Source organism: Ictidomys tridecemlineatus, chromosome 7 (assembly GCF_052094955.1).
Source record: "Ictidomys tridecemlineatus isolate mIctTri1 chromosome 7, mIctTri1.hap1, whole genome shotgun sequence".
Classification (NCBI taxonomy): Eukaryota; Metazoa; Chordata; class Mammalia; order Rodentia; family Sciuridae; genus Ictidomys; species Ictidomys tridecemlineatus.
Genome location: NC_135483.1, coordinates 165,912,914 through 165,933,228, shown reverse-complemented (window position 1 = coordinate 165,933,228; position 20,315 = coordinate 165,912,914). Strand labels below are relative to the sequence as shown.

Below are 20,315 nucleotides of genomic sequence, written 5' to 3'. Positions count from 1 at the left end.
TATTTCCAGGGTGAGGCTGCTGCAGAGTTACCAAAAGGAAGTTTTGGTGGCTAAGGCTTGGATCTAATCAGGCCGTGGGGCTTTTTTTGGGTGGTATCTGCTCTGGAGAGATTAAATTAATACACACCTAGGGCTCAGCAGATGCCAATCTCTTCTGGGAGTCTGAATCCTAGAACCTTTCCACAAATTTTGCTTGTGGGGCAGGGGCAACAAATTTCACCCTTTCTTCTACCCACAAACATACATAGGCTTTCAAGACTTAGTCCCTGAACATATTCACACCTACATATTCAGATTTCCTACCCTATTCAGTTGGTCACAGGAGCCTCTAGACGCAGGGAAAAGCAAGTTGGACTTTCCTTCATTTTTCTTACTTTGAATCCCCCTGGGTACCTTTTCTGTGTTTTTGTTTCATTCATATCCTGGCAGGTAAACCCTAAGCCACATGGTAGGCACTTAAGTGCTGGGAGAGTATGGCAATGTTTGCCATGAACTCCTGGGCTCCACAGCAGCAAGCTACAGCATGAACTCCTCAAATGCTTCTTGCCTCAATTCTCCACTTGCCAGTTGAACACTTTTCAAACACCAGTTTATGTTGCAGCCTCTGAATCAGCTAAGTTACATGTTTTCTGTGTCAAATCTCTCCATTGTGTTTCTCTCCCATCCCTATGTGGTAGACTAGAACTATTGCCACTGCCACTGGTGTAGCTGGCTTGGCTTCAATGTACTCTTTCTTTGATAGATTCAAATCTCTGAGTCTCTTAGACACTCTGACTGTCCAGATATTGAATTTTAGTGAAATCCCTCTTTTACCTACCACACTGACAAGCAGTTTTCCCTCTTTTGAATCCCAAGTAAGGGAGCGACAGGATGCAGCGTTCCTCTAACTCACCATCCTAAATCCCCTCATCAGCTCTTACATGAATTCTTTGTACTCAACTACTATTTAAATGAACAAACCCCTCCCAATATCAACTGCTTTTCTCAAATTGGCTCTCTGTGTTCTCCAGTGACCTCCTATTGGCTATTTTGGGGGTCTGTTGTTCTCAGGGCTATCATATTACTCTTTTTACACTAACTGCTTTCTCCCACATATACGTTGATGCCATGAAGGTCTTATGTGTGTATATACTTTCCTGCATGGTTTCTTATAAATGTTGTCCATAGGCTTTTGGGTTTGCTACCTCAATATTCTTTATAATTTTATGTGGGGAGTTAAGATGATTCAAAAATCATGCTGCCTTTGCTGCCACTACCTTCCCAGAAGTTCCCTCTCATATCTGTTTCACTGTTTTCACATTTAAAATTATTTATATTTAATTTATAGTATCTCTCAGGTAATTTATTTAGACAATCGTTTCATCTACAAATAACAGCAGTTTCGTTTCTTTATCCCCAAACCTTATCCTCTTTGTTTTCTTGACATATTACATTAGCTATAAGCACCAATCAGGTTGTGATAAAAGTGGTAACAGTGGAGCTCTTTTTTTTCCTTCATGATCTTTAAAAGTAATACTTCTAATATTTAACATTGAAGAACATTATTTATATAGGTTCTTTTGTGTATATGTGTGTGTGCATGTGTGCGTGCATATGTGCATGTGAGCTGCAGCCAGTTAACTATATTGTTGAATATTGTTCCTAGTGATCTAAGAATTTTTTTAAAAAATCATGAGTGGATGTTGAATTTTGTCTAATGATTTTTTTCTCTTTCAGTCAGTTAAATGACATTTAAATTATATTTTCTAATGTTAATGTCAAAACACCCTTGTATTCTTGGGATGAATTGACTTGTTCATTGTATATTATTTTGTTTCTACAATACTGGATTTTTCATACTGAAACTATATTTTATTCATTTATGTTTATGAATGATATTAGCCTAAAATGTCTTTGTTAGATTTTATTGTCAAGGCCATAGTGTCCTCATGAAATGAATTGGAAAACATTCTCTTTTCCATTTAATTTTTAATGACTGCATCCTTAGATTACTCAAGCCTTTTGAAATTTCTTGGATTAAAGGCTAAATTCCTTTTATTAAAAACTGTTTTTCTATTTTTGTTTATTTTTTGCAGTGGTGGGGATTGAACCCAGGGCCTTCCACATGCTAGGCAAGTGCTTTACTACTGAGCTAAACCCTAACCCCTTAAACCTGTTTTAATGAAACTATCATATTATACATTGATTAATTTATAAAATATGTATGTAGAGTGCTATGAACTGAATTTTTTGGCTTGCTCATCCTAATTCATATGTTAAAAACCTAATCCTCAATATTATGGTATTTGGAGGTGGAACCTCTGAGAGATAATTAGGAATAGTTTAGGTTTGATGGTGAGGCCCTATAGATGGGACTAATTCCCTTGTTAAAAGAAGAAACATGAGATCCATCTCTCTCCACTCTGAGGATACAAGAAGATGGACATCTGAAACCAGAAAGAGTACCTTACCAGATACTGGATTTGCTGGCACCTTGATATTGGACTTCTCAGCCTATAGAACTGTGAGAAATAGGTGTCTGTTGTTTCTGTTGTTTAAGTTACCCAATCTGTAGCATTTTGTTCAAGCAACCCAACCTGACTAGGGTGTGTGGTTAAAAACACTTAGAATGATATGTATTGAATAATTTCTGATATTTATGTGTCAGATTAAGATATACAATACCACCAATATCAGAAATGTGTTTTATATGCCCTTATGATAATCTCCCTAACCATCTTCAGGTAACTACTTCACTCATTTTTGTTGGAAGCATTCCATTCTTTTGACTGTATCCCTAGACAATATAGTGTGTGTGTCTCTTTTAGAACTTTTTAAAAGTGTATCATACTATGTGAATCATAACATACATATTCTTTTGTTACTGACTTATTTCATCTATGACTGATTACTTTTTTTAGGCTGGAAAAAATGAAAAAAGAATATAGAAATCTGGGTACATGGAAAGAAAAAGTTGACTATTTAGAAAACATTCTGAACCCAAAATTGGAACCTAAAGAATCTTCGGTAATTGGCATAATACATTCTTCCACCTGGAGCTTTGAATACTTTTTTAAAAGAAATATTATTGTCATTAATAGTGATGATCATATGTCACTTATTTTTGGAGAGCATGTAAAATGTTATTCTTGGCCCACACACTTTCCTATTTTGGTAATGTTACATTCACTAAGTATTTAATGATAAATTATTAGGTTTAACAATATTGATCCATTTAAAATGTACAGTTTAATGGCCTTTATTGTGTCCACCATCACAATCAACTTGAGAATATTTTACTCTCAAAAGCACACCCATACCCTTTAGCCAGCACTCCTTCAATCCACCCATTGTCCTCTAGCCCTATGCAACAATAGCCAACTTTCTTCTCTATAGATTTACCTGTCCTACACATTTCATATAAATGGAATCATAACAATATATTGCCCTTCGTGATTTTCCTTTTCAGATGCCATAATGTTTTCAAAGTTTATTCTTGTTGTAATATGTATAAGTATTCCATTTCTTTTTATTTCCAAATGACATTCCATTGAATGGATATGCCATCTTTTGGTTTATTCATAATCATAAGCTGATGGACATTTGCATTGTTTTCACTGTTAAGCTAGTTTGAATAATAATGCTTTTGGACATTCATGTGCAAGTTTTTTGTGTGAATGTATGTCTTTATTCTCTTGAGTACCTAGGAGTAGAAGCTGCATCATATTGTAATTCTCAGTTTAAATTTTTGAAAAAGTATCAAATTGTTTTCCACAGTAGTTTTGTATTACCTTATATTCCAATCAGTAGAGAGTTCCAAGTCTTCACTAACTCTTATTATTTTCCATTTTATTACTATTATTACTATAGCCATCTTTGTGGGTTTGACATGGTGATTTATTGTGCTTTTGATTTGCATTTCTCTATAGATTAATGTTGTGAGCATCTTTTCATATGTTTACTGGCCATTTCTTTCTCTTCAGATCTTTGCCAATTTTTAAGTTAAATGTCTTTTTAATACTAGATCCTTGTCAGATAGGAGTAAAGGTTAATATTTAGAAATACAACCTCACCTATACTGATCTGGAAATAAAGAATTTATAGCTATCTCAGTGAAAAGATGAAACATTGACTGAGATCATAACCCTGAAAAAGTAATATTTTCATGTGTTTCAATTTCTCTATAATAGGCAGAGTTCATGTTGCTACAGGAACAATGAAGTATTTTTAATAACAGAAGTAATACTTTAGGGAAAATTTGGAGGGTTATTAATTAAAAGAACTATGGACTTTGGGTTGTTACTGAAAGATCAGTATTTTATAAAAATCCCATTGTCATTCTGTCTTTTAACTATTTTTAAACCCAGTTTTCCTTAGAATTTTATAAAAATATACATCCTTTTTCAAGTCATAAGCCATAATGGATTACAATAAAAATAACAATCTGTTACCTACGGGTACCCTTTCTTAGTTCTTGAAGTTACAATATTATATAATTTACCCTATGTGTATCATGTACATTCATTATTCAAATACTCTACCCATTATTGGATATCTTCTCTCTAGAATATCAACTCCTCTTTAAAATGGTAGTCTTTGGATTGAATTTCTTACAAATACTTCTCTGTCTTATCCTCTGTCCTTTGTAGATTTAGCAGGGGATGGGAGAGAATATTGCACTAAAAAGAAGTTATGAAAATAAGGAACTAAAACCTTTTCCTCCTTAAATATTTTCCCCAATATTTTTTCTTTCTTTCTGTGATTTTAGGAAAGTAATTTAGATGAAGACCTTGAAAGTGAGAGTAATGATTTAGATGAAGAGAAGCCTGAAAATATCACAACATTATGTAAGAAACGAACTTGATTTCTGTGTTTATTCTGAAGATAATTAAAATCAAGGTGTTATATCACAAAAATTAGTAATTTGTTCTAAGTAAGTGTATGGTTTTGTGAGAAGTTCCCCAAAAGCTCATGTGTGAGACAATGCAAGAAAGTTTATTGGTGAAATCATTGGGTTATGAAAGGTTTGACCTAATCAGTATATTAATCCCCTGAGAGGAATTAACTGGGTGGAACTGTAGGAAGGTAGGGTATGTCTGGAGGGGGGTGGAGAGTCATTGGCCATGTACCTTTGGGGTTTATATTTTGTCTGTGGTGAGATGGGAGCTCTCTCCCTCTGTCCCTCTCTCCCTCTCCCCCTCTCCCTCTCCCTCTTCCCCACTCTCTACCTCTCCCCCCCTTTCTCTACCTCTCCCCCTCTCCTCCTCTTCTCCTCTACTGTTCTCTCCCTCTCCCTCCATCCTTCCTTCTCCTTCCTGGTGCTATGTCCTGAGCTACTTTGCTCTGCCATATTCTTCTGCCAGGATGTTCTGCCTCACTTCTGGCCCTGAGAAATGGAGTTGGCCATCTGTGGACTGAGACCTCTGAAACTATGAGCCCCAAATAAATTTTTCTGCCTTTGAAATTGTTCTTATCAGAACTTTTGGCCACAGTAGTGAAAAAAACTGACTAAAACAGAAATTGATACCAAGAATTGGGGTCATTTCTGTGGCTAACCTAACCACGTGGTTTAGAAGCTTTTAGAGTGTTTTGGAATTTGGGAGGAATTTTTTTGTTATTGTTGTATCAGAGATTGAATCCAGGGAATGCTTAACCACTGAGCTATATCCCTAGCCCCTTTGTTTATTTTATTTAGAGACAGGATCTCACTGAGTTGCTTAGTACCTTGATAAACTGGCTGAAGCTGGCCTTGAACTTGCAATCCTCCTGCCTTAACCTCCCAAGCCACTGGGATTATAGACTCATGCCACTTCATTCCACTATGGAAAGAATTTTGAAATATCTAGAGATGCAAGCTAGGAATGTTCTAGATTATTGTAAGTTGAGCTTAATGGGTGATTCTGGTGGGAGTTCAGAAGACCAGAATGTCAATACAACTATGGACAGTAAAGACTGGGCTTGTGAGATTTTATAGGAGAAGGAGGACTCTGTTGGAAATTGGACTAGAAGCCATTTGTATTATATTCTAGCTAAGAAGTTGCCTGAATTTTTGCTCATATCATAGACTCCTACTCAGAGCAATTAGTCAAGAAAAATAAATAGCAGGATTTCAAATTGGAAAGAATGAAGGAAAATTTTCTTTGCCAATGTCATAATCTCATATGTAGAAAATCCTAAAGCCTCTAGAAGAAAAACCCCATTAGAACTAATTCATGGATTCAGTGAGGTTTTAGGATACGAAATCAGCATACAAAAATCTGAACACTAGCCATGAACTATCTGAAAAGGAAAATGGATTAAAGACTTAAACATAATTCCTGAAACTCTAAAACCCCTAGAAGAAAATAAAGAGGAAAAATTCAATGACATTGGTGTAGGCAGTAATTTATTTAATAGACAAAAAGCACAAGGCAACAAAAGCAACAATGGAGAATGGGGCTACCTCCAGCCAAGAAACTTCTGTGCAATAAAAGAAATAACAGAGTGAATAGATAACCTACAGAAAGGGAAAAAATATTTGCAACTCATATATCTGATAAGGGATTCATATTTAAACTATATAAGGAATAACTTCAACTCAAGCAATAACAACAAACTAACTCAATTAAAAAATAGGCTAAGGACTTGAGTACATACTTCTTTGAAGAAGATATACAAATGATCAGGAGGTGTTTGAAAATATGCCCAACATCTTTAATCATTAGGGAAATGCAAATCAGAATCAAAATGAGATACTATCTCATAGTTGTATTAGTATAGCTGTTATCAAAAAGTCCAAAGATCACACAGTTTTCAGGGGTGTAGAGAAAGTGGGACCCTTGTACACTATTGGTGGGAATATAAAATGGTGTAGGCACTTTTGGAAATAGCATATTTATTAAAAATAACAGGAAAATCTTATCCCTTCATGCATGTTTTGATCTCATCCCCATACTTGTTTGATTATTATTCCTCCATCTTCCCAGAGATTCATCACCCTATTTTAACTAAGCAGTGTTTGTTAGGATAGGTGCTTTGACTTAAGTTGATGTTTGTTTGTAGTGAGAAAAAGTGTAATAATATTTATTGTGTACATAAATATAAATCTTTTTTTATTGTTTTGTGTAACAAAGTACTTCTATTTGCTTTTTTTTCAAATAGATATCCCTGTTAAAGACAATGAACCTGAAATTACTCCAAGTGAGGTAAGGGAAGTTGGAAGAAAATGTCTAATAGTCATTATTTTATGAAGGGGTGAAATGCTTGTTTTTTGTTTTGTTTTGCTTATACTAGGAATTGAATCTAGGGCACTTAACCACTGAGTCACATCCCCAACCTTTTTGTACATTTCATGTAGAGACAGGGTATCACTAAGTTGCTTAGGGCCTTGCTAAGTTGCTGAGGCTGGCTTGGAACTTGTGATCCTCTTGCCTCAGCCTCTAGAGGAACATGCCTGGGATAACAGGCATGTTCCACCACACCCAGCAGGGGTGAAATATTTGTGAATAGAGAAATAGTTACATATGTAAAGAAAAAAAGCACCTGAGAAATTATTCTGTTGTTTCATGGTTATTTCTATATGAGAACATTGTACAATTTTTTAAAGTTAAATTGCCCTCTGGAAATATTGGTTTCAGCATAAAACAGTAGCCCTTACGAATATATATGAAGATAGGAAACAAAAAAGGTTTTCAGGAAGAGAAGAAAGGAAGATAAGAACTAAGTATGAAATTCTACATAAGACCTTAGACATGGTTGCCATAGACCTACCCACATTCTGGGCTCTTTCTCACCAAATCTTTTAATTTGTCATATTATAAACTTTGTTCATGGAATAATATCATGTATTTTACAGTAAAAATCAGCAAAAAGAAATTCACTTAATATAATTTGTTCTTCAGCTAATTTTATAGCAGGCATCCATTCTATTATAACAGTAGATCCCATGTAAACAATAGGAAAAGTTTTTGTCTGCTGCTTGACAAGTAGCATTTAATGATTTCCATTTTTTGGTTAGAGGCTTATAAATACAAATTTGAAGAATCAGTGTGTACTGTCTTTTCCAGTTCAAGGAGAGAAGAAAAAAAGTGAATACATTGAATTTTTCATAAAGCTGAATTTATTTAACTAAACAGGCTATCCTTTATGACATGCTTCTTTGTAGTACTTTGCTGCTAAAATTTCCTTTCTTTTATATAATATCTTGTTATTTTATAATATTGTTGTTTGTGTTATTATGCTATTAAAATTTCCCATGTTTCATAACATATTGGTGATAGTATAACACTAAAATGTCAGATCCCAGATTTTCTTTTTAAAGATGTTACTGATTATAAAATCCTGACCTAAGGGAACCATTATTTTATAAGCCACTGTTTTATCTAATTCTGATTCCAGAATTAGAGAATTTCTCATTCCTTTTGTTAATTAATGTAGTCATTACCATGTACTCATGGTAACATGATAAAGGATAAGGGTACAATTGATTTTAATTTGTTTTCAGTACTTTCTAGTGAATAACATTTAATTAGTAGCTTGTTTTATTGCTATATTTTCTAGTTGCTGGGTGATGATAATAAAGAAGGCATACCTACATCAACTTCAAGCCTATTGGACCAAGATTATTCAATTCTTGCTACTCCTGAGAGTGTTATGTCAACACCTCTACCCTCAGACTCTCTACTGCCCTCTATTCCTAGGCAGGAAAAAACCCTACTGGACAAAATACCATTTTTCAGTGAAGGCCAATCAGAAGTCACGCCAGAGGAAAGGAGAAGTATACCATTTCTATCAGATGCAAAATCAGATGACACACATCGAAGCATTTTAAAAGCAATTTCAGCTCTATCAGAGGTAAAGTTGAGTAGTATCTGTATGGAGCCAGAGTCAATAAGGAGGAGGAATTTGGCTTCATCTTCAAGAAGAACTAGGTGGCAAAGCTGCTATCTAACCTTAGCTGAAAGGAAGAGCACAAGCTTCGTTTCCCCAGATTTGAAATTGAAAGATAGCTTTCAAAGCCATGATTTAGAAGATCTTGAATTAGCCTATCTTCATATTTGAAGTACAGACTAGTGGGAAAATGATTTATTTTTTAAAAAATCAAAGACAAATAAATTGAAAATATATTCATATGTCTCTAAGTAGAAATATATCTAAGTGTATTAAATATTTCTACACCCAGTTTTTACTGATAAATGAGGAAAACTTTTGAAGAAAAAGCAAAGTGATCTGAGATACAAATTATACAAACTAATCTCCTAGGCGCATGCAAAATTCTGCTGAAAGTGTAACTTTTTTAAAGTTCATTTTTAAAATTAACATCAGTAGCAAAATATAAATTCAAAGGAAATGTAAAAGCCTGGGAAGTTATTTCAGTAGAAAAATTAATGAAACTGTTGTATTTTATATTACAGAAAATAGTATATGTTATCCTTGTTACATATAATGTTATACTTTTAAAAGAATGTAAATTTAAAGGTACACCAGAGTAAAGCCTTTCTCAAAATGATAGTATTTTGCTTAGATCTTTGCATTCCATTTGAATCACTATTACAGGTAGCTCTTTTTATTTTGGTACCAGGGATGAAACCAGGGATGCTCTACCACTGAGCTACATCCCCAGTCCCAGTGCTGTCCCACCTTTATTTTTTATTTTGAGACAGAGTCTTGTTAGGTTGCTCAAGTTGGCTTTTAACTTTGTGATACTCCTGTATCAACCTCCAAAGTAGCTGGAATTACAGGTGTGTACTATAGGTAGCTCTTTCAAAAACAGTATGAAAAGGTGTATGGATCAAGTAAGGGTTCTAAATAAGGCTCTGCTTCTAAATATTTCAGCTAGCTTTGTCACCTAAATCTGTAGACCTATTTCCTCATCCTTTGATATATCAGACCAGATCATTTCTAAATTCCCTTCCAAATTTCAAAAGATACAATTTTATTAAATATCTCTAGCTAGGGAGTTATTCTTTTTACTAAACAAGAAAGTAATGCATGATCATATAAAATTTAGAAAGTTTATATTATATCTATTTATAGATCTATCTTTATCTTCATTATGCCTATATATACTTTAATTTTACAACTTGGATAAAACTATACGTATAATTTTATATTTTGCTTTTATGAGTTAACATTATAAGCACACCTGAATTTTCAAAAATTTGTAAGATGCAAAATATCCTCAAGTATGGTTATTCTATGATTTTTTAAAGACAGTTTCCATATTCTTGAACATTTTTTAAAGTTTGAAATTGGTATTCTTTTTACTATTTATTTGAATATGTGATTATCTAATAATACAGAAATGGTATGTTGACAAATTACTGTCCAGAAAGATTATACGACTTTACATATTCACCAGCAGTATTTGAGTATTAACAGTCTCTAAATAATGATTAAAACCTTTTCATGCTTAATAGTCATTTTCATTTTCTCTATAAGTAGAAGACCATGTCCTTTGTCTATTTTTTCCTCTTTTGAAAACATATGGATTATATATTTCTAAATTATTTCTGTTTAAGAATAGTGACAACTTGCATAGTCAAGTACTTTTCCATAGTTTGTAGTTTGCCTTTGATTTTATTCAGTCTGACTTCCAAAATGTTCATTTTTCATTTCATAAATAATTTGTTGCTGCACAACAAACCACTCTAAAACTTAGTGACTTAAGACAGTTATTATCTCTCAAGATTTTGTGGGACTGACTATGCTTAGCTGGGCACTTTTGCTTCACATGATATTGGATATTTGTTGGACTTGTGGTCATTTAGGGGCTCGATTGGTGGCTCACTTACATGATTGACACTTTGATGGGAACAGCTATAAGGCTGGGCTGAGCTGGGCTGTTTGGACATCTAGTTTGATACTGCATATACTTTCTCAGGAATTGGCCCTCAACCTCTCCATGTGATCTCTTGTGGTCTATGTGGTCTTTTTAACAAGGCAGCTGAACTTACGTGGCAGCTGAGGCCTTCAAAATTACAGAAATAGAAGCTTCAGGACCTCTGAAAACTTTGGCTTCATACTAATTCAGGTTTATCTCCTCTGAATCTGTTAGTTATAGCAAGTGCCAGGCTTAGTTCAGTATGGAGGGGACCACAGAAGGGTATAAATCTTGGGAGGTGTGGTTCATTGGGGACCATATTTGGAGATTAACTATAGATTTTTAATTACTTAGCAAGTAATTTCCATCCCACATGCAAAATATATTTATTTCCCTTCCCAGATCCTCAGTCTTCATGCTACTACTGCATTAAGCTTGGGCTTGAAATACAGAATTTCAGCATTTAAACCAAGTCTAGATGAGAGAGGCTTCTTGGTTGTGGTACCTCTCAGTTTTGAAATCTGTGAATTTATCAGTTTTCTGTCCCCTACATACAATAGTGAGTCCAGAACAGAAAAACTGGAATAGAAACGTAGGATTCCAAAGATGGAGGAGGGCCAACATGAAACATGTAGCTGTCAGTAGACCATAATAATTCTGAAGTTCTTGGCTTTCCCTCAGATTAATTCTTTTTCCATAAGGAAGAACTTCTGTTTGTAGTTGAATATCTTTTCAATTTGTGTTCTGCCTGAAAGTTGGGTGTTTGAGTGTCTCTTTTTACTTTCAATTGTTCCTATTCTTTTTTTGAGGGGGTGCCAAGTATTGAACCTCAGGGATACTCAACCCTTGAGCCACATCCCCAGTCCTGTTTTGTACTTTATTTCTAGACAGGGTCTCATTGAGTTGCTTAGTTAGTGCCTTACTTTTCCTGAGGCTGGCTTTGAACTTGTGATCCTCTTGCCTCAGCCTCCTGAGCTATTGGAATTATAGGTGGGTGCCATGGTGCCCAGCTGTTCCTATTCTTTTCAGTTCAAGATACTATGATTCTTTTTAAAGATTTTGTGGTCATTTTATGTAATAAATTCTGATCTTAATTAGGCAATTATCATACCCCTGTATATCTTTAAGCCTATATTTCTTTGAGCTGAGAATCAGAGTACTGTGACATAACATCCTTAAGAATTTTAGAAATGTTCCTGTCTAGCAGAGAGGGATTGAGATGCTACCTAAAATTCTGAGAATAAATTTTATCTTCCTCAGTGGGTCTATGAGGTACAACCTTACATCTTTTTGAGGTTTTAACAACAAATCTTATATCCATACCCCTGTGATCTTGGCCTTGACACCACACTTTACTGGTATTGCTGTAGATTTGATCTTCACCCTGAGGTCATTTCCTACTTTGATGGTCATTGACTAGGAGAGGTGTGTATGAGACACACTTTTATATTCCAGAAAAATTCTGGTTCATAAATATTTCTCCTGGATTCTGCTTGAAAAGGTCACTTCTTTTTATTTGTATTTTGTAATAGACATCTAAAAGAATCCATTTGTCACTTTCATCATGCTTCCTAGAAATTTCTGTAGCCAAATACTCAGTGCTTTTATTTCCCGTTAACACAGGGTTGCTACACTTTTCACAACTAGAAAAAGTTGGTTACCATTTTTGTCCCTAGTAAAAATTACCTACATGTCCTTCCAGCATTATCTAACAGTTTTATTGAAGCTCCCTCAGCTATTGTCTAACATGCAGTCCCCAAATAAATTGCACTGTTTTAGGTTTTTGTTGTGGCAGCAATCTATCTCTAGGTACCCATTTTTATATATTTGCGTGCCAAACCACCCCAGAGCTTAAGTGTCTGAAAACATTTATTTTTGCATCTATACCATGCCTTTGATGTGTTGATTGTACTTATATGGGAAGTTCTGCTTCACATACAGTCTTCTGGGGCTTTCCTGGGTTAAATTGTCCCCAAGATGACTCATTCATATATCTGGTGCCTCATTGAAAATGACTGGAAAGTTTATCTCAATTAGGATCCTGAGATGAATGAGCCTTGTAGTCCATGTAGTTTCATAGTCTTTCCTACTCTAGTGGCCTCCATGTGTTTATTTACAGTAGGGCAGCCAGACTTCTTATATGATAGCTTGAGGTTTCAGTCAGAATTATATTTATATTTAACATAAAAGTATATGTAATCCACCCTGTAATATCTTCAGGTTCCACATCCACAGATTCAATTAATTGCAGAATGAAATTATTCTAAAAGAAAATATATCTGCACAGAACATGAACAGATTTTTTCTTGACATTTTCCCTAAGCAATGCAGTATAACAAGTATTTTCATGGTATTTAAATAGTATTGATTATTATATGTAATCTAGAGATGACTTAAAGTATAACATGAGGATAGGTGTAGGCTATATGCAAATACTATACATTATTTTGTAAAAAGGTCTTGAGCATCTCAGAATTCTGATATCATCAGAGTACCATGTTGAGGTAATTTCCTGTTATCCCTAATTTTTCTAGAGTTTTGAACATAAAGGGATGCTGTATTTTGTCAAATGCTTTTTCAGCATCTATTGAGATGATCATATGGTTCTTACCTTTAAGTCTATTGATGTGGTGAATTACATTTGTTGATTTCCGTATATTGAACCAGCCTTGCATCCCAGGGATGAATCCCACTTGGTCATGGTGCATGATCTTTTTGATATGTTTTTGTATCTGATTTGCCAGAATTTTATTGAGGATTTTTGCATCTGTATTCATTAGGGATATTGGTCTGTAGTTTTCTTTATTTGAAGTGTCTCTATCTGGTTTTGGAATCAGGGTGATGTTGGCCTTATAGAATGAATTTGGAAGTACTCTCTCTTTTTCTATCTCCTAAAATAGATTGAAGAGTATTGGTATTAGTTCTTCTTTAAAGTTCTTATAAAACTCTGCTGTATATCCGTCTGGTCCTGGGCTTTTCTTGGTTGGTAGTCTTTTGATGGCTTCTTCTATTCCCTCACTTGATATTGGTCTGTTTAGGTTGTTTATATCATCCTGACTCAATCTGGGTAGCTCTTATGCCTTAAGGAATTTATCGATGCCTTCACTATCTTCTATTTTATTAAAGTATAGGGTTTCAAAATAATTTTTAATTATCTTCTGTATTTCTGAAGTATCTGTTGTGATGTTGCCTTTTTCATCCCGTAAGCTAGTAATTTGGGTTCTCTCTCTTCTTCTCTTTGTTATTTTGCCTAGTGGTCTATCAATCTTATTTACTTTTTCAAAGAACCAACTTTTAGTTTTGTCAATTTTTTTGATTGTTTCTTTTGTTTCGATTTCATTGATTTCAGCTCTGATTTTAATTATTTCTTGCCTTCTACTGTATTTACTGTTGATTTGTTCTTCTTTTTCTAAGGCTTTGAGGTGTAGTATGAGGTCATTTATTTGTTGGCTTTTCCTTCTTTTAAGGAATGAACTCCATGAAATGAATTTTCCTCTTAGTACTGCTTTCATAGTGTCCCAGAGATTTTGATATGTTGTGTCTGAGTTTTCATTTACCTCTAAGAATTTTTAAATTTCCTCTCTGATGTCTTCTGTAACCCTTTGTTCATTCAGTAGCATATTGTTTATTCTCCATGTGATGTAGGATTTTTTCTTTCTTATTTTATTATTGATTTCCAATTTCATTCCATTATGATCAGATAAAATGCATGGTAGTATCTCCTTTGTATTTGCTAAGATTTGTCCTGTGACATAATATATAGTCTATTTTTGAGAAGGATCCATGTGCTGCTGAGAAGAAAGTGTATCCACTTGATGTTGGGTGGTATGTTCTATATATGTCAATTATGTCTAAGTCATTAATTATATTATTGAGCTCTATGTTTTCTTTATTCAACTTTTGTTTGGAAGATCTGTCCAGTGGTGAGAGAGGTGTGTTAAAATCTCCCATGATTATTGTGTTGTGGTCTGTTTGACTCTTAAACTTGAGAAGAGTTTGTTTGATGAACATAGCTGTTTGGGGCATATATATTAATGATCATTAAGTCTTGTTGGTATATGGTTCCCTTGAGCAGGATGTAGTGTCCTTTTTTATCCCTTTTATTAACTTTGGCTTGAAGTCTATTTTATTTGATACAAGTATGGACACCCCTGCTTGCTTTCGAGGTCCATATGAGTGGTATGATTTTTCCCAACCTTTCACCTTCAGTCTGTGTATGTCTTTTCCTTTTTTTTTTTTTTTTTTTTTTGGTATGTCTTTTCCTATCAGATGAGTCTCCTGTAGGCAGCATATTGTTGGATCTTTTTTTTTTAATCCAGTCTACTAGCCTATGTCTTTTGATTGGTGCATTTAAGCCATTAACATTTAGGGTTACTATTAAGATATGGTTTGTACTTCCAGCCATATTTGTTTATTTATGTTACTTAACATGATTTGTTTTTCCTCTTTGATTAGTTTTTCCTTTACTGTACTTCCTCCCGCTGTTGGTTTTCATTGTTATTTTTCATTTCCTCTTTCTGTAATGTTTTGCCAAGGATGTTTTGAAGAGCTGGTTTTCTAGCTGCAAATTCTTTTGTTTATCGTGGAAGATTTTTATTTCATCTTCAATCCTATTTTATTCAGCAACCCATCACTTGGGAAGTTTGTGCTTTCTGTTTCACAACTCTGGGCTCTGTGAGTTTAGAGGTCTTGCTTCCCAAATAGGGGACACTTCCATCAGGAGGAGGTTCATTTTACTATAAGCCTGGCCAGGTAATTCTACTTCTTGGGACAAGTCACCGGTAAATAGGTAGAGGAGTCACCATCTTGTCAGGGATAATTGAGTTTGATCACCCAGAGGAAGTAGGGCTGCTGTTGTGCAATGGGAGCATGGAGGAACATGGGACATGGAGAAGATCTAGTTTGGTGCCTCCTGGGAATTCCTTGTCCAGTTTTCATCATAATCAAACCAGCTACCTCAGCCCGAGAAGTGACCAAAGGCTCAGACCCTTCAGAAGTGAGGCATTATAACTGGGTAAACCATCAAGATCAGCAGAAATGTTAACTGAAAATCAGCAGAATCTAGAATGGATAGTTAAGGAGAGAAATTTTGATTCAGTTATCTCTGAGACCAGCTGCAGAGGTGGGAGCTATAGTATGTCCCAATAATTTTCTTCTTCTAGATTTCTCCTAGGAAGAGAGATCCCCTGGAATCCTTGAGGATCTGCTTCCAGAACCTGTATGAAGGATTAGATTTTTGCAGCACAAAGGATGGACTTTGTGGATGTCATAATTTGCCATTTAGAGCCTATTTTATGAATATAGGACTTGTTTCCAAGCTGTTGGGGTGCTGTTGGAGGAAAGCCTTTAGCTGTCAACCCTCTGGGAATTGTTTCAGCTGAGAAAACTTTATACAAGCATTTGCTCATCTCTCAAGCCACTGGACACCATCAATTGACATCTGTCTCTCTGGATTTACCTATTCTGAATATTTAATGTAAATGGAATTATACAATATATAACCTTTTGTGTCTGACTTTTTTACTTAGCATAATATCTTTCAAGTTTCATCATGTTGTAGCATATATAAGCACTTCATTTTTTAAGTTTTTTGGGGGGGAGCAAATAAAATCATATTTGTTACAGTTCGGATATAAGGTGTCCCCCAGAAGCTCACGTATGAGACAATGTAAGAAGGTTCAGGGGAGAAATGAATGAGTTGTGAGAGTGGTAACCCAATTAGTTGATTAATCCCCTGATAGGGATTAACTGAGGGGTGACTGAAGTGATAGGGTGTGGCTGGAGGAGGTGGGAATTGGGGCATGGCTTTGGGGTGTATATTTGTGTCTGGCGAGGCGACTCACTCTCTGCACTTTCTGATCACTGTATGAGCTGCTTCCCTCTACCACACTCTTTTGCCATGATGTTCTGCTTCACCTTGAGCCCTGAGGAATGGAGCTGGCCTTCTATGCACTAACACCTCTGAAACTGTGAGCCCTCAAATAAACTTTAACTCCTCTACTGTTGTTCTGGTCAGGTCCCTTAGTCATAGCAGATAAAAAGCTGACTAAACCAATATATATTTTTGGTGTACAACATGATGTTTTGTAATATGTATACATTGTGGAACAGCTAAGCCAAGCTAATTAACATATGGATTTACTTTGTGTGTTAGGGAAAAGAACATTTAAAATCCCTCTTATCCAGTTTCAAGCTGATACATTGTTACTAACTATAGTCACTGTGTGGTATAACAAATCTCTTTAAGGTATTCTTTCTGTTTGACCAACCCTCACCCTAATTTCTGGTCATCATCATCCTTCAGATCTACTTTTTTACATTCCACTTACGCTGTATTTGTTGTTCTCTGCCTGGCTTATTAGTATACTGCTCTCTAGGTTCATCCTTGTTGTCACAAATGACAGGATTTCCTTCTTTTTTGAGGCTGAATATTATTCTCTGGTGAATATGTACCATATTTTTTTATCATTTCATCTGTTGGTGTATACATAGGTGGATTCCATAGCTTAGGTGTTGAAAATAATGCTGCAGTGTGGACATGGAAATGCAGATATCTCTTCTTCATATCAGTTTCATTTCTTTTCAATATATATTTGGTAGAAGGATGCTGCTTCATATGGTATTTCTAATTTTAATTTATTGATGATCTTCTATATAGTCGTCCATAAGGACTATCTAATTTAAATTTCCACCAACAGTGTATTGGAGTTCCCTTTCCTCAACATTCTGGAAATACATGTTGTGTTTTTCATCTTTTTAATATAGACACTTCAATATATGTGAAATGATATTGTGATTTTAATTTTCATTTCCCTGATGACTAGACATGATGAGCACTTTTCATATACCTGTTAACTGTATGTCTTCTTTTGAGAAATGTATACTTAGGTTTTTTTTAAATTGCGGGGGGGATGTCTTACTATTAAGTTGTTTTAATTCCTTATATATTTTGAATATTAACCCTTTATCAGACATTAAGTTTGTAAATACTTTATTCCGTTCTATAGATTGTCTTCCTGTATTGTACAGTAGCTTTTTAAATCCCATTTGTCTGGTTTTTTTTTTTTTTTTTGCTTATGCTTTTAAGATCTTATGCAAAAACTTATCACCTGCACCAATGTTATACACTTTCCCACTGTATTTTCTTCTAGTAGTTTTATAGTTTCAATCTTACATTTGTCTTTAACCCATTTCAAGTTGATTTTTATATATGGTATAAGATCAGATCCAAATGCATGCATTCATCTGCAAGTGGGACATGTTTTTTTTCTGTCACTATTTACTGACGGAACTATTTTTCCTTATTGTTTGTTTTTGGCTTCTTTGTTGAAAACTAATTGAATACAAATGCATGGATTTATTTCTAGGCTCAGTTCCATTCATCTATGTGTCTGGTTTTTATACCAAGAACATGCTGTTTTTATTGCTATAGCTTTGTGTAGTAGAAGTTAATATCAGGTAGTGTGATGCCTCCAGTTTTGTTCAGTTTGCTTAAAATTTCTTTGATTAATCAGAGTCTCTTCTTATTCCATATAAATTTTAGAATTTTTTTTTCTGTGAAAAACAAATGACACTGGAATTTTGACAGAGATTGAATTGAATCTGTAGATTGGGGTAATACAAACATTTTGCCAGATTTATTCTTCCAATTGATGACCACAGGATATCTTCCCATTTATTTGTGTCTACTTCAGTTGTTCCCATCACTGATTGTGGTTTTCAGTGTACAGATCTTCTACTTTGTTAAAAATTTATTCCTAATGTTTTTAGCTCTTATATAAATGGGATTGCTTTCCTGATTTCTTTTTCAGTTAGTTCCTTGTTAGTGTAAAGAAACACAATTGATTTTTTATGTTGATTTTCTATTCTGTAAATTGAATTAACTTTTTAGCTATTACAGAATTTTGGAGGATTCTTTAGTTTTTTTTACATATAAGATCATATCATCTGCATACAGAAACAGTAACATCTCTCTTTCTATTCAGTATGCATTTTCTTTCTTTTTTTTCACTGTTCTGGTGAAGACACCCAGTACTATGTTGAATAGAAGTGGGAAGAATGGACATCCTTGTTTCTGATCTTAGAGGAAGAACTTTCAGCTTTTCACTGTGGAGTAGAATGTTAGCTAATGGTATTATGGGCTTTGTTGTGTTGAGGTACATTGCTTTGATGTCCAATTGTTGGTCACTTTTATTATGAAAGAGTGTTGAATTCTGTCAAATGCTTTTTCTGAGTCTATTGAGATGTTTTTTGTCCTTTACTTTATTAATGTTGTATAACACATTCATATATAAATCCCACTTGTTCATGTTGAATGATCCTTTTAATATGCTTTGAATTTGGCCTGCTAGTGAATTATTGAGGATTCTTGCATGTGTATTCATGATGAATACTGATCTGTGGTTTTCTTTTCTTGTAATGTCCTTATCCAGCTTTGGATATCAGGGTAATGCTTGCCCCATAAAATGAGTATGGAAGTATTTCCTCCTATTCAATTTTTTGAATAGGAGGAAATACTAATCATGGGTTTCCTTTTCCCCACTTTTTAATAAAAAGTGAAAGATTTTTTTTTGGTTGACTTATTTTCTTTTTTTATTGATTTTTTAAAAAATAAATGACAGTGGAATGCATTACAATTCTTAATTTTTTTTAGAGAAGAGAGAGAATTTTTTAATATTTATTTTTCAGTTTTTTCAGTGGACACAACATCTTCATTTTATTTTTTTATGTGGTGCTGAGGATTGAACCCAGCACCCGGCGCATGCCAGGCGAGTGTGTTACCGCTTGAGCCACATCCCCAGCCTACAATTCTTATTACACATATACAGCACAGTTTTTCATAACTCTGTATATAAAGTATGTTGACACCAATTTTGTGTCTTCATACATGTACTTTGGATAATGATGTCTATCACATTCTATCACCTTTGATAATCCTCTGCCCCCTCCCTTTCCCTCCCACCTCTCTGCCCTATCTAGAATTCATCTATTCCTCCCATGCTCCCCCTCCCTACCCCACTATGAGTCAGTCTTCTGATATCAGAGAAAACATTCCGCATTCTTTTTTGGGGTATTGGCTAACTTCATTTAGCATTATCTTCTCCAACTCCATCCATTTACCTGCAAATGCCATGATTTTGTTCTCTTTTAATCCTGAGTAAAATTATATTGTGTGTATATGCCACATTTTTTTAATCCATTTATCCACTGAAGAGCATCTAGGTTGGCTCCACAGTTTAGCTATTGTGAATTGTGCTGCTATAAACATTGATGTGGCTGTGGCCCTGTAGTATGCTGTTTTTAAGTCTTTTGGGTATAGACTAAGGAGAGGAATAGCTGGGCCGAATGGTGGTTCCATTCCCAGATTTCCAAGAAATCTCCATACTCCTTTCCATATTGGCTGCACCAATTTGCAGTCCCACCAGCAGTGTATGAGTGTACCTTTTCCCCCACATCCTCACCAACACTTATCATTTTTTGTATTCATAATAGCTGCCATCTTGACTGGAGTGAGATGATATCTTAGAATAATTTT

General features: G+C 34.7%; 1 protein-coding gene across 1 annotated transcript in view; it reads left to right on the top strand.

Annotated features, from left to right (window-relative positions):
• Positions 1 to 20,315, top strand: part of Catspert (catsper channel auxiliary subunit tau) — a 134,251-nt gene that overhangs the window by 77,771 nt on the left and 36,165 nt on the right. Inside the window, 4 exon segments of the mRNA XM_078017868.1 lie at positions 2,901 to 3,006; positions 4,748 to 4,826; positions 7,120 to 7,163; positions 8,518 to 8,811. Coding sequence (XP_077873994.1) covers positions 2,901 to 3,006; positions 4,748 to 4,826; positions 7,120 to 7,163; positions 8,518 to 8,811 — 523 coding nt within the window.